We start from the raw sequence: 12,156 nt of genomic DNA, 5'->3' as shown, positions 1-12,156 counted from the left end.
CACCCTCTGCACTGGGTTATCCCATCAGCGTTCAAGCTATCATTCATTGTTCGGACATTGAGCTGGAATATCCGGACATTCGGGATATCAGCCAGGCCAAGAAGGGGTAGAATTGCTGACTCAGCAAGCTGATTGCGGCGCGCTGCCGAGTTGCGACGACGAGGATCTTCCATACAAGCGCATGGCCTTCTGAGCCTTTCCTGGGGCATTTTCAGTTCCTCTTCATCGTGCTTTGCTGTAACACCCAAACTGGTGGTTTGAGTATTTCTGTTTATGCCCTTCGTCACTCGTGTTGAAGCTGTGCTCGAGTTGCCTAAATCCTCCCTCCATTATTAACTAGCTCTCTCAGTTCTTGCTGACTGTCCCCGTGGGGCTTCCAACTGTACATGTACCCAATTCGTTCTGCATTTCGACCCGCCTCGCCTTCAACCACGCTGGAAAATGTCACTGGGATACACGTCGGGAACGTCAAGGAATATCGACATGAGCAGGTAGTGTTCCCAGCCCAATTTGTGGCCTCCTTCAAAGCAAATACAATGGGAATGGCGGGGGCTGATAACATCGTCGGCAGAACGGAGCAAGATCTGGCGGTTAATATCCGCAAGGCCACCAGCATTGGTAAGATCAGCTAGTCCAGCTTTGCTCTTCGTGACCTTGCTGTTCTTGGACATTTTGAACTAATACTCTGTGGGTTTCCCATGGATAGAGGAGACCGCGCCTAAACGTATGTTTTTCGGAATCGTCAGCCTGGCGTTTAATGACAATCCAGTCCCATATCCTTCTCTCCCGAGTCTAATCTGACGGATGTCTTAGGCAAACATGTTCGGAGCTGCATCGTTTATACGTGGGATCACAAGTCGTCAACGAGCTTTTGGGCGGGCATGAAAGTGTGAGTGTTTAGGTCTTTGGGCCTTGTTATCATTTTTCCCTTCATGCCGTTATCACCTTTACACCCCGTTTTACTCGACATCAGCTCCGATTTACATTCTGTTCTAACGTGAGCATGTATATGCCGAATTTACTAGTCAACCGGTCTTAGCAGACGAAGTCCAAACATTTAAAGCGCTGATCACGGTACACAAGGTTCTACAGGAAGGCCATCCGATAACAGTTAGGGAAGCGCAGGCACATGTTGGCTGGTTGGATTCTTTGAGCAGAGGTGCAGTGGGGGAAGGACTCAGAGGTAAATAGATACACCGTTCACGCATGGCCTAAGATGGTGTTCTGGAGAATTTTATTTTTAGTGATTTGTTTTTTGGGGTTACTTCTATTCCACGACTAAACATATGTGCTCTACTTAGGCTACGGATCATTGATTAGGGAGTATGTACACTTTTTGGCATCAAAGCTGACATTTCACCGCAACCATCCCGAATTCAATGGTGAGCTTCTCACTACCCTCGTGTTTTGTGACCACCAGCAGTGTTTGTTTCAATGGCTAATGTTCACCCTTCAGGTCTATTCGAATATGAGGAATATATTAGTCTGAAAACTATAAATGATCCGAATGAAGGGTAAGCAATCTTACGTCAAGTTCTCTTGTTGGATTTCTTTGCTGACAAAACTCCATAGTTATGAAACCATTACAGACCTCATGAATCTCCAGGATCAAATCGATTCCTTCCAGAAACTCATTTTTTCACACTTTCGACATAGCACCAATAATGAGTGTAGGATTTCGGCATTGGTGCCGCTTGTTCAAGAGAGTTATGGAATATATAAATTCATAACGAGCATGTTGCGGGCAATGCATACAAGTACGCTTCCCGAACAGCATCATACTTATTGTAAACCTATAGAAAAACTAACATTATTCACAGCTACTGGAGATGAAGACGCACTGGAGCCTCTACGCAATCGCTATAATGCGCAGCATCATAGACTTGTTCATTTTTATTACGAATGTTCCAACCTTCGTTACCTTACTAGCTTGATCACTGTTCCGAAACTTCCCCAACAACCACCGAACCTCCTTGCAGAAGATGAGGTACGACCTGCTCTGCCTAAGCGACCAAACAAGGAAGTTGAGCGCGATCCTAGCCCACCCCCCAAAGCATCTATTCCTGACCCAGAGCCCATCAATGATTTCTGGTCTGCCGAGGCTAAACGACAACAAGAGGAGTTTGAAAATGAACAACTACGGCTACAAAAGCAATGGGAAGAACAGCAACGTCAGCAATTACTTGCCCAACAGCAAGCCCAGAGGGATTTCGAGGAGCAACAACGACTGCAGGCTGAACAGCAAAGACTAGCGCGGGAACAGCTGCTACAAACCCAGTATCAGCAGCAGACGCAAGGCCGGCTAGCCGAGCTGGAACAGGAGAATCTCAACGCACGCGCGCAGTACGAACGGGATCAGCTCATGCTTCAGCAGTACGATAAGAGGATCAAGGATTTAGAAGAACAGCTCAATCAGCTGAATGCAAATTTTAGCATGCAAACCCAGTCCAAAGATGACCAAATACGGGCGCTGCAGGAGCAGGTCAATGCCTGGCGCACGAAATATGAGGCCCTGGCGAAGCTCTACTCTCAGTTGCGGCAAGAACATCTTGATCTTTTACAGAACACGAAAGCCCTGAAGCTCAAAGCGGCGTCTGCGCAAGAGGCAATCGATAGGCGGGAGAGGCTCGAGCGCGAGATGAAGACGAAAAACCTGGAGCTGGCAGACATGATCAGAGAACGCGATCGAGCGCTGCATGAAAAGGACCGCATTGCCGGTGGGAATCGGGAGGAAGTCGAGAAGCTTAAGCGGGAGCTTCGTCTTGCTATCGAGAAAGCCGAAAATGCTGAGCGGTCTAAGAGCTCTGAGATTTCTTCCCTTCTCTCCAAGTACAACCGCGAGATGGCTGATCTTGAGGAGGCGCTCCGGGTACGTTTGCAGCTACCGTTCCTGCTGTCGAAGTGATTTTAAGAGCTAACCTACTTGCAGAATAAAACACGCGCCCTGGATGAGATTCGAGCAAATAATGGTGAAAAAGACCAAGACTATGAAAAGGCCCTTCTGGAGAAGGATGAGGAAGTTGAAGTGTACAAGTCTGGAATGGAGCAAGCCCTTATGGAGTTGGAAGAGTTGAAACTAGTATGTGGAAAATGCTGCGGTGGAAGTATTGGATCTTCATTGGTTGTAGCTAACGTGTTTATAGAACCAAGGAGACGCTGACCGTGCTCTCGATACCCAAATTGATGACGTGCTCCATAACTCTGTCGCGAAGATCAACGACATTATCGACTCTGTTCTTCAAAGTGGAATTCAGCGGGTGGACGATGCTCTCTACGAACTTGATTCGACGATGCAAGCGGGAAATCAAAACGCCTCCCCGTCTTATGTCCTTTCACAGATCGAAAAGGCTTCCTCTAGCGCAACAGAGTTCTCCACTGCATTTAATAACTACATTGCAGACGGACCGAACAGCGCGCACTCTGAAATCATCCGAACTGTCAGCATATTCTCAGGATCCATTGCGGATGTGCTCAGCAACTCCAAGGGTTTGAATAGATTTGCTACCGATGATAAGAAGGCCGATCAACTGTTGGGTGCTGCGAGACAATCTGCACTATCCACCGTGAAGTTTTTCCGCGGTCTACAATCGTTCCGCCTAGAAGGACTGGAACCTCTGCAGAAGACAGACGTAGTAATCAATAACAACCATGAAGTCTTGATGAATTTACAGAAGCTCTCTAAAATTGTCGACACTTTCTCTTCGAAGAGCAGCAAGCTTACTGGCACTGGTGATTTGGGAGACATTGTGGATCGCGAGCTTACGAACGCAGCCAACGCGATCGAAGCTGCTGCCCAAAGACTCGCCAAATTAAAGAAGAAGCCGCGCGAGGGCTACTCCACCTACGAGCTTCGCATCCATGACTCCATCCTGGAAGCGTCTATTGCTGTAACTACGGCGATTGCAGAGCTAATTAAAGCTGCCACTGCATCCCAGCAAGAGATCGTCAGAGAGGGCCGCGGAAGCTCATCAAGGACTGCATTCTACAAGAAAAACAATCGCTGGACGGAAGGGTTGATCTCTGCTGCCAAGGCCGTCGCAAGTTCAACTAATACCCTAATCGAGACAGCAGATGGTGTCATATCCGGACGCAACTCACCGGAGCAGCTAATCGTGGCTAGTAATGAAGTTGCTGCCAGCACGGCACAGCTCGTTGCCTCCAGTCGGGTTAAAGCAACCTTCATGAGCAAGACGCAGGATCGACTGGAAACTGCCAGTAGGGCTGTAGGCGCCGCATGCAGGAGTCTGGTGCGCCAGGTGCAGGCCATCATAGCGGAAAAGAATCGTGATGACACCGAGGCAGTCGACTACACGAAACTCAGTGGTCATGAGTTTAAAGTTCGTGAGATGGAGCAGCAGGTATGTTGGTGGTTTTCCTGTTTAGGTTTTTTTTTTTTTTTTTTTTTTTTTTTTTTTTTGCTCTTCTTCTTTTGTCTTCTGTGCTTTTTCTTTGTCCCAATACACCTCTTGCCTGCAGAGGTTATATTCCATTCCTAGAACCCTCTCGCCAGACAGGAACCACAACACTCTTGTTCTGGCCCTCCTTTCCTATTTCCAAGCCGGTGTTCTGGAATGAAAATGGGCGCTTACATTCCCTATACTTGTCCTTACCTGCATTCTTCTTTGCATTACGTGGAAGACAGCATGTTCTAATCACTGTGCCTCTAACCAGGTCGAAATCCTCCAACTCGAGAACAGCCTCGCGCAGGCACGACAGCGGCTAGGCGAAATGCGTAAAATTTCATATATGGAGTAGTAGAGTGAGGGGGGGAATCTCAATTGTGATATTTCTACTATGGTCTCATGCTCTCTTTTTCTGTTCGCCATTTTAATATTAGCATCCAAATCTGTGTATCCTAGCGGCTCTCTGCATTAATGCCCTTTACTGTTTGCCACTTTTTTTTCCCCTTCACCTCGCATATGTGACAAAACTAAAATCTTCCCAAATGGTAAATTATATTTCCAAAATATTACAATTCCTTACCCCGCATTTCGTTTTCAATCTGTTATGCAAGGGATAGAAGTGTGAGTCCGTTTGCGTCGACTTGTGTGGCTGACTGCGACCAATCCGAACGTTTCAAGCTAGCCCACTGGATCCATCTTTGGGAGCTATGCATGTACTGTAGCAAAGATGCTTCCTCATATCCACAGACAGCCAAGAAACAATAAAAGCAAACACCCAACAAACGCCACTTTCGTTCTCGTTTCCCGTTTGACAAACATCCTCTTCGTTAATGCCATGAAGTGAAATACGGCTTGCTCGCAATATTGAGCAATTCAACAAGGGAACCCTACCTCTATTACCAGCAAGCTAACAAAACGAATGAGTCATCAATTCTTTCCTCTTTTTGCGCTAAAAATCAAAACTGGGAAGGACCTTTTTCTCTGTAACTCTCGTAAAGTTGGTTGCAATTGGTTTTTCTGTAGCAGCCAATTTTCTCGGAAGTCTATCTCGTATCAGGGAAGTTTAAATGTTATTGATTAACCTCGAAATTCTACACATCGGGGAAGGAAATCTCAAGTCCCTTACATTAGGCTAGAGCCTCGTAACACACAGATCTCCCTTTTCCTCTGCTTACATGGCCCTGCTCTCTCTCTCTCTCTCTCTTTTTATCTTTTTCTTTCTTCTCTTTTCTTTATTTTTCTTCCTGAAACTAATTAGTCATTTTTAGTCCATCCTTTGTGGCACCGTTTATGTACAAAATTATTTATGCACAAAGAAAGTGGTATAACAAAATCACAGGGAGTCCGGAAGCTCCAAGCAGCTTGCTATTTAAAGTTCTGCCTATTTGCAACCACTCTCTTCTGCTCGGAGATCATTTTAGCTTCCCTGAGTCTAAGAACCACAAAACTAGTAAATCTACTCGTGGCTCTTGGACCAGTCAACGAATCTGGTGCAGGCCCATTTAGTTGTGTTCAACCGTCCAGGGTTTGAGGCCCAAATATTTAACTTTCTTTAATTCCTGCAAAATCTCAGCCTTGAAGTGCTAGGTTAGGGTAAGGTTAATAAGCTATTCGGCTAACAGTTAATGTCAGCTTTTGTCTCTAGGTGATTTTCCGTGGGCCAGGCTTCTAGAGCGGTTAACATTACGGTTCATTCTGTTGACTTTTCTCCTCTCCTGAGTTCTTTGTTTGCGGTTGACTGTGTTTTGAAATGTTCTCCTAGATCTTGGATGTATGGGAGAAATTAATGGACAGTTTCGCTTAACCCTCAGTTTCTTTCTTTGAGAACAAAGAAATTAGTTGTGTGATATCCCGGTGTTTCTCGTTGAAACTTTGATCAGAACGGGCCCGTCCAGTGCATCTTGGCGTGAGTGGATCCCGGGTATTTTGTAGGCCAAAGTTCAGTGTTAAGCACACACAGGCCCACAGGCCACCACACCTATCACTGGTGTACCTCGCCAACCATCCAAACATACGTACAGCCAAATACCCCGCTCGGCCGGATACCTACACCAGTACCAACCATCCTTCGACCTGCTGCCATTGTATGGTAATAATATTAATTAAAAAGTGTGTTAGAAGCAAGCATAGCGAGCGAAGCATGCCTTTTAACATTTCATTAACTAATATTTCCACGCGTAGATTTGGCACTGAACAATCTGGTTCGCCAATGGCTCACTAATTGTGTCTGACTGATATACTCCTACGTACTCTGTAGTACCTTGTATGTCTTCTCCAAATTTCTACATTCCATGTGGTGCACAACGATGTGTCAAAAGTAACGGCTCACACTGATATCGCTCATTAGTTGAAATTATAAACATGTGTTTTAACTCGCATGCATCTGGGCTCCCAAGATTTGAAACGGAATGGTCAGACTTTAGGAGACGGGAAGCTCTTGGATTGGATGACCACTATTTATTATGGGTGTTCCTACTGCCAGTGGTATTTCTAGCGGCAAAATGACAACAAGGTTACAAAACAAATTACAGCAATTTCAACCTTTGTCTTTAGTTACTTCGTAGGTACATACATTTACTTGCATTTTATCATGCGTGGTTTAACAGTTTATTGCGTGGTAGTAGAATGAAGTCCAAAGTAACTTAAAACCGACACGATAGGAAATCCGTGTTTTGTAAGGCTTCTAGCCATGCAACTGCAGCCGTTAAGATTTTATCAAGAGATGTCTTATCACTAATCCTCTAGTACATCTTCGGAATTGTCAAAGGATGGTTCTCCAAGTTCGAGCATATCTCTCACGGCCAAATAAGTTATCCTATTGGACGATACCCACCGCCCTGTATAAATGAAGTTTGTCAGCATATTGATGATTTTGAATCTCCGTGTGTGGCACTTACAAAAGTTCATGGCATCCTGCGGAAGGCATCTAGCGCCTCGGACCACAAAAGCCACTTCGGCACCGTTAAGCCAGAGATGTTCATTGATTGTTTGGAGGGAGATCTCCTCTGCTTGTCGTCGGATCCTTTGACCACGATGGTCCACCCTCCAGAATGTTTGTTGGATGCCAACGAGTCCACTACTATAGTCAGTGTTTGGTAGCTCTAGAGGTGGAATGAAGATCTGCTCACGTTGAGTAAAATTCCCGAAAAGCAGCTCGGAATAGTGATTCGGACCCATATCTCTCTGAGAGTTCTTTCGCCATATGAGTTGCCTCCTGTTCCTTGAGCAAAATCTTTCTTTTACATATCCTTCTAAAAGCATCTGGGGCTCTATCAGGGCCGGGGAGTTTAACCTTGTCATTGAGGGTAATGAGACCTGTGGAGTAATCCTCAAGTTTGGGGTGAACTTTGTAGAGTTGAATCATACGCTGGGCATCATTAAGGCGATCTCTTGTGGCATTGTTTTCCGCAGAGTCCTCGCTGTCTTGTGCTGTACTTTCTGAAAGTAGATTCCCTTCCTGGGTAGGAATGCATCTCTGGAGGAACAATTTGACGTCATCGCAGGATTGGTTCATGGGGCAGGGATTGTGTGGAGTCAGGACAACTTTGGCTTGCTCCTTGAGTTTGGACTGTTTGGTGGCTGATAACTCTCCTGTAGTGGGCGGCAATGCGTGGCTTAGGCTGCTAGCATCGCTAAGGAATTCTTCTGGGTCCATACTTGGCACAATTCTGCAGAATATAAGGATGAAGGGTATGAAATAACGGCTGTGGGGTTCCGCGTTTAAGACTAAGTTAAACGTTGTTAAGAGCAAAAGAAATGTCCTAAGCTCTTCGATTTAGTTGGTCTCACTTTTTAAACTGGCAGCGGGTCGGAGGGAGGAGACGTGGTGAAGCACAGTCCTTGAGGGGTTGGTTGCTGACCTTTGAAATTCATCCTGGCATTCACTGTTCATCATAAACAAAGAACACAACAGTCACCCCTCTTTACCGAGCTCTTCTTGACTTTATTTATTTTATTTTTTCTTTTCTTCTTCTTTTTTCTTCTTTTTTCCCTTCTTCTACAATGCCTACTACTTTTTTTCCCCCCCATCCTTACTCTCTGTCATTGTTCCACCACATTCGACCGTCCACGCCTATCTCATTTTTGTTGCCTGATCAACTGCCCTTATTCTATATTTCCATCCTCTTGTATCAATCAGATCAGAACTTCGAAGTTACGAATTTAAATGGCTACGGCTATGACCACTGCTGCGGATCCGATGTCCGGGTCCCTAGACTTGGTTCTCGAGCTTATTTGGCAACATGCTATGAACCATCTGAAGTCTACCAAAAATGAGATCCTCCTTCCCGCAGATATCGATGTGGTTATCGGCCTAGACAATGTTGAGAAAATCAAAGATCGCTTAAGGTATGTTAATATATCTGTTATTTAATTCCTAAGCTAATATCTCCAAGCATGCTGCTTAGCACCCCTGTGGTCTCGTTTAAAGACAACGTAAATGGTGTCTACCGCATCATGCCTACTCCTGCGCTCGATGGAGTGGTAGATGCTGCTGTTGCTCAAATTATGCCCATGATTGTAACAAACAATGATCGAAGTGCCAGATCTCCTAAAGCACGCAAGATGATTCGAGGGAAACCCGAAAAGATTCCACGCCCGTCAAATGCGTTCATTCTGTATCGCCGGCATCACCATCCTCTTGTCAAAGCATCTAACCCTGACTTCCACAACAACGACATATGTTAGTTTCCGGCTCCTCTTACTTACTGTGACTTGCCTAACAATTGCATAGCGATACTCCTTGGTAAGAGATGGAAGGCAGAGTCTTCTGAGACCAAAGCCTATTTCAAAGCTCTCGCCGATGAAATCAAGGCCCAACATGCCAAAGATCACCCTTACTATCAATATGCTCCTCGAAAGCCTTCGGAGAAAAAGCGTCGTTCGACCACTCGCTGTAATTCGCGTATTGTTAAATCCTCCAAATTTGGTTCTCGGGGTGCTGCCACTCCTATTTCTCAATCGGATGGTGCAAACGCCAATTTCCTCTCATCAGCAAGCGACGAGAATAACATCCTTAATGTCGAACGAAACTTCAACCTCCTTGTTCCTCTTATACCGAGTCCGCAGCTCACGAATATGTCGATGACCCACACCACCAATTATGTGGGAGGGTTCGGAGATACTGGATTTATGAATATGCCCGTCCGTCGTCCAGTAGCTGGAAACACTGCCCAACAGTCCCTCCATTCAAATACCAGTGCCCCAACCCAGTGGGTCAATCTGGATTTCGATTTGGACCAATTCCTTGACACCTTTTCGCAATGATGCGATCTTTATGGATCATTCTTCGATACCCCCTACTAGTTAAAACGATCAACCGGACATGAAGATGGCTGTAACCCTTTCTTCTAACAATGTCTGTTATCGTCTGAATGTAGATAAACCTTCACTTCAATGTTTCTAGCTCCGAATAGTTTAGTTCTAATTGTAAATCCTCCTGACGAATAGATAGGTCCCCGGGCAGCTTAGCAAATGAATTCAAATACAGTTGAGATAATAACAAGTATATAGCTCTACTTCTTCGTGGAAGTGGTAGCTTCTCAAGACGACCATGGTGGATGTGCGAAAAACTGCCCAGCTCTGGGATTATATGTAATATGATTCTGCCTTCAAGGAATAACTCAACGCTAAAATCGTGGTACCTTGCCTTTCGCTACGAATTATTCAGACTAAATACATGACTATAGACTTGTATTTGTTCCAGCAGCATATTACCACTGAATCCGAAATTTTATCTAGCGACCTTGCAGGAGTAAATGTTTTGTAGTTTTTTACGCCATTCTGTAGCCTATCAAATATTTAACACCGTTTCCTAATCACTACTTCATCTGAACGGTAAAACTGAATTCTGACTACCATAGTGGAAGAGCTGTCACATTTTCCAGATATTCTCAACCCGCATTGAGCAATCCTGTAGTTGGCGATTATAACACCATTCGAAAAATGAAGCTTGATGGGAACAATTCAATTCTACCGACCCTTCTCTATATGTCATTAGCGAGCCAGTATTATGGTAAATAGTATTAGTAACCTCTTGGTAGGATGGCTCGCCTTGTTTGCACTTGGGGATAACTACATAGGCATCTAGATAGTATCTTGCAACCGTAGTTTAGCACAGCAATGGCAAAAACAGAACGTCAGGGGCTCCAAAACCGCAATGTAAGCTAGAAGGATGGAGCAGTTTGTTGGTATAGAAATGGAAACCTAACAATTAGAAACAGTACCATTTTATAAGAGAAAGCTATGATAGTTTAGATACATTCATAGTTATATCATGATACGAGCGTAAAAGTGTTCACCTGGCTAGCTAGCTATGGGCTTGAAAATGAGAATTAGTTAACTATGTTTCGGAACCTCGGAAGTGTCGAAGTCCAAACACTATTTCGATTGCAGTTCATAGCACAAACATGGAGCGTATTGTATCTTTGCTAATACCATCCCGGAGGAGAGAATGGAAGTGGGCGGGGAATTAACCAGAAACAAATGACCGATGCAGAATGCCATCTGTTTGATAAATCCAATCCTATCAGATTTTCTCTCCTGCAGTAGATGGAGAAGTGGTAACTTGGAAGCTAGATGTAACGTAATCCAACCACCCAACGCCCGTTTACACCCAACGCCCGCCATTTCGCCATCACTATGATGAAATATTTTCAACGTTATTTCAGCAACGCAATTAGATTTTAAGATGATATATTATAGGATGAAAATATATATAGAAAATTACATATAAAAACATGAAATCTTGGGTGGAGGCAGATTCAGCGAGCAAGCAGTCATTAAACCAGTAGAGATTGCAATATCGTCATATCCCTCTGGCAGTGGATCTGTGGGCACCCTGGCAGGGCTCTGAAAACGCGATTTAGCCACTCTTTGCTAAATAAAGGGTCTACTTTCCCGATTAGTAAGGTGATTTTTGAATTCTTCAATCATCTTCTTATTCAATTGTGATTGTAGCCGTACAGCAGCTCGTTCTTCCTTTTCTTTTTGCTCCTGAGTCTTTTTCTCATCTCTAAGCTCCTTGTCAATCTGCCGTTGAGCAGCTCTTGCGGCCTTATCCATTTCCTTTTGCTGTTTTGTGGCCTGGCGAGCTGCCTCCCACTCCATCCTCTGCTGGATGATATCTGCCTCCTTCTGTTCCTTAAGAATAATGCGCTGCAGCTTTGCATCCTCCTTACGAGCTTGCTCGTCCTTTTTGGCAACCTCTGAGGCCGCAAATTCTCGCGGATGCTCTGCATCTTTGCCGGCGAGAAGAACTGCGCCAATGATGGATTCAAGGGATCTAGCAACCCCATTGCCCTGCCACGCTTGCGACGTCTCCTCTCTTGATTAAGAGCTTTTTGAAGCTGCCGATTCTCTATTAAAAGAACCTCTTTATCAAGAGCAAGATTTTCCCCTGCACGGATCACCCAGTTGAGATCATTAGATATTTGATGCTGCTGTTGCTTGACTTGCTTCACCAATTTCCGCAGGCCAACAATAGAAGTAGGTGTTCTTGGTTGATGTATTGCATCCGGGGGGGGGGGGGGGGGGCAAGGCCATATTTAAAGCTTTTTAAAAAGGGGTTCTGGATTGAAGGGAGGGGGGCCAGAACAACCAAATGGGGCTTCAAATTTTGAGAAAGAAACTGCCCCCTTCCCCCCGGGGTAAAAAAACGGCCAAAAAACCCCCTTTTGGGGGGGAAGAAACCCCATTCCCGTCTCCATTTGTTCCTTCCGTGGTTGGGAAAAAGATTTACCCAAGGGGCCAAAAA

General features: G+C 45.1%; 3 protein-coding genes across 3 annotated transcripts; 2 read left to right on the top strand and 1 right to left on the bottom strand.

The window, feature by feature from the left end:
* Nucleotides 1-386: 386 nt before the first annotated feature.
* On the top strand, nt 387-4,755 carry PADG_06120 (uncharacterized protein; the record flags this gene model as incomplete). The annotated part of the gene is made up of 11 exons (XM_010763052.1): nt 387-618; nt 707-724; nt 814-889; nt 1,026-1,183; nt 1,302-1,382; nt 1,457-1,514; nt 1,573-1,757; nt 1,821-2,869; nt 2,930-3,079; nt 3,144-4,358; nt 4,672-4,755. 11 exons carry the CDS (start codon nt 387-389, stop codon nt 4,753-4,755), a joined length of 3,306 nt encoding a protein of 1,101 aa, XP_010761354.1.
* Nucleotides 4,756-7,136: 2,381 nt separating this feature from the next.
* Nucleotides 7,137-8,058, bottom strand: PADG_06119 (uncharacterized protein; the record flags this gene model as incomplete). The annotated part of the gene is made up of 3 exons (XM_010763237.1): nt 7,137-7,240; nt 7,301-7,479; nt 7,532-8,058. The coding sequence occupies 3 exons, from the start codon at nt 8,056-8,058 to the stop codon at nt 7,137-7,139; spliced, it is 810 nt and encodes a 269-aa protein (XP_010761539.1).
* A 510-nt stretch (nt 8,059-8,568) lies between these two features.
* On the top strand, nt 8,569-9,668 carry PADG_06118 (uncharacterized protein; the record flags this gene model as incomplete). The annotated part of the gene is made up of 3 exons (XM_010763236.1): nt 8,569-8,750; nt 8,798-9,084; nt 9,136-9,668. The coding sequence occupies 3 exons, from the start codon at nt 8,569-8,571 to the stop codon at nt 9,666-9,668; spliced, it is 1,002 nt and encodes a 333-aa protein (XP_010761538.1).
* Nucleotides 9,669-12,156: the final 2,488 nt, after the last annotated feature.

The sequence above is a fragment of the Paracoccidioides brasiliensis genome (genome assembly GCF_000150735.1).
Source record: "Paracoccidioides brasiliensis Pb18 unplaced genomic scaffold supercont2.7, whole genome shotgun sequence".
Taxonomy (NCBI): domain Eukaryota; kingdom Fungi; phylum Ascomycota; class Eurotiomycetes; order Onygenales; family Ajellomycetaceae; genus Paracoccidioides; species Paracoccidioides brasiliensis.
The sequence above is the reverse complement of the archived record's forward strand: the minus strand, read 5'-3'. Positions and strand labels throughout refer to the sequence as shown.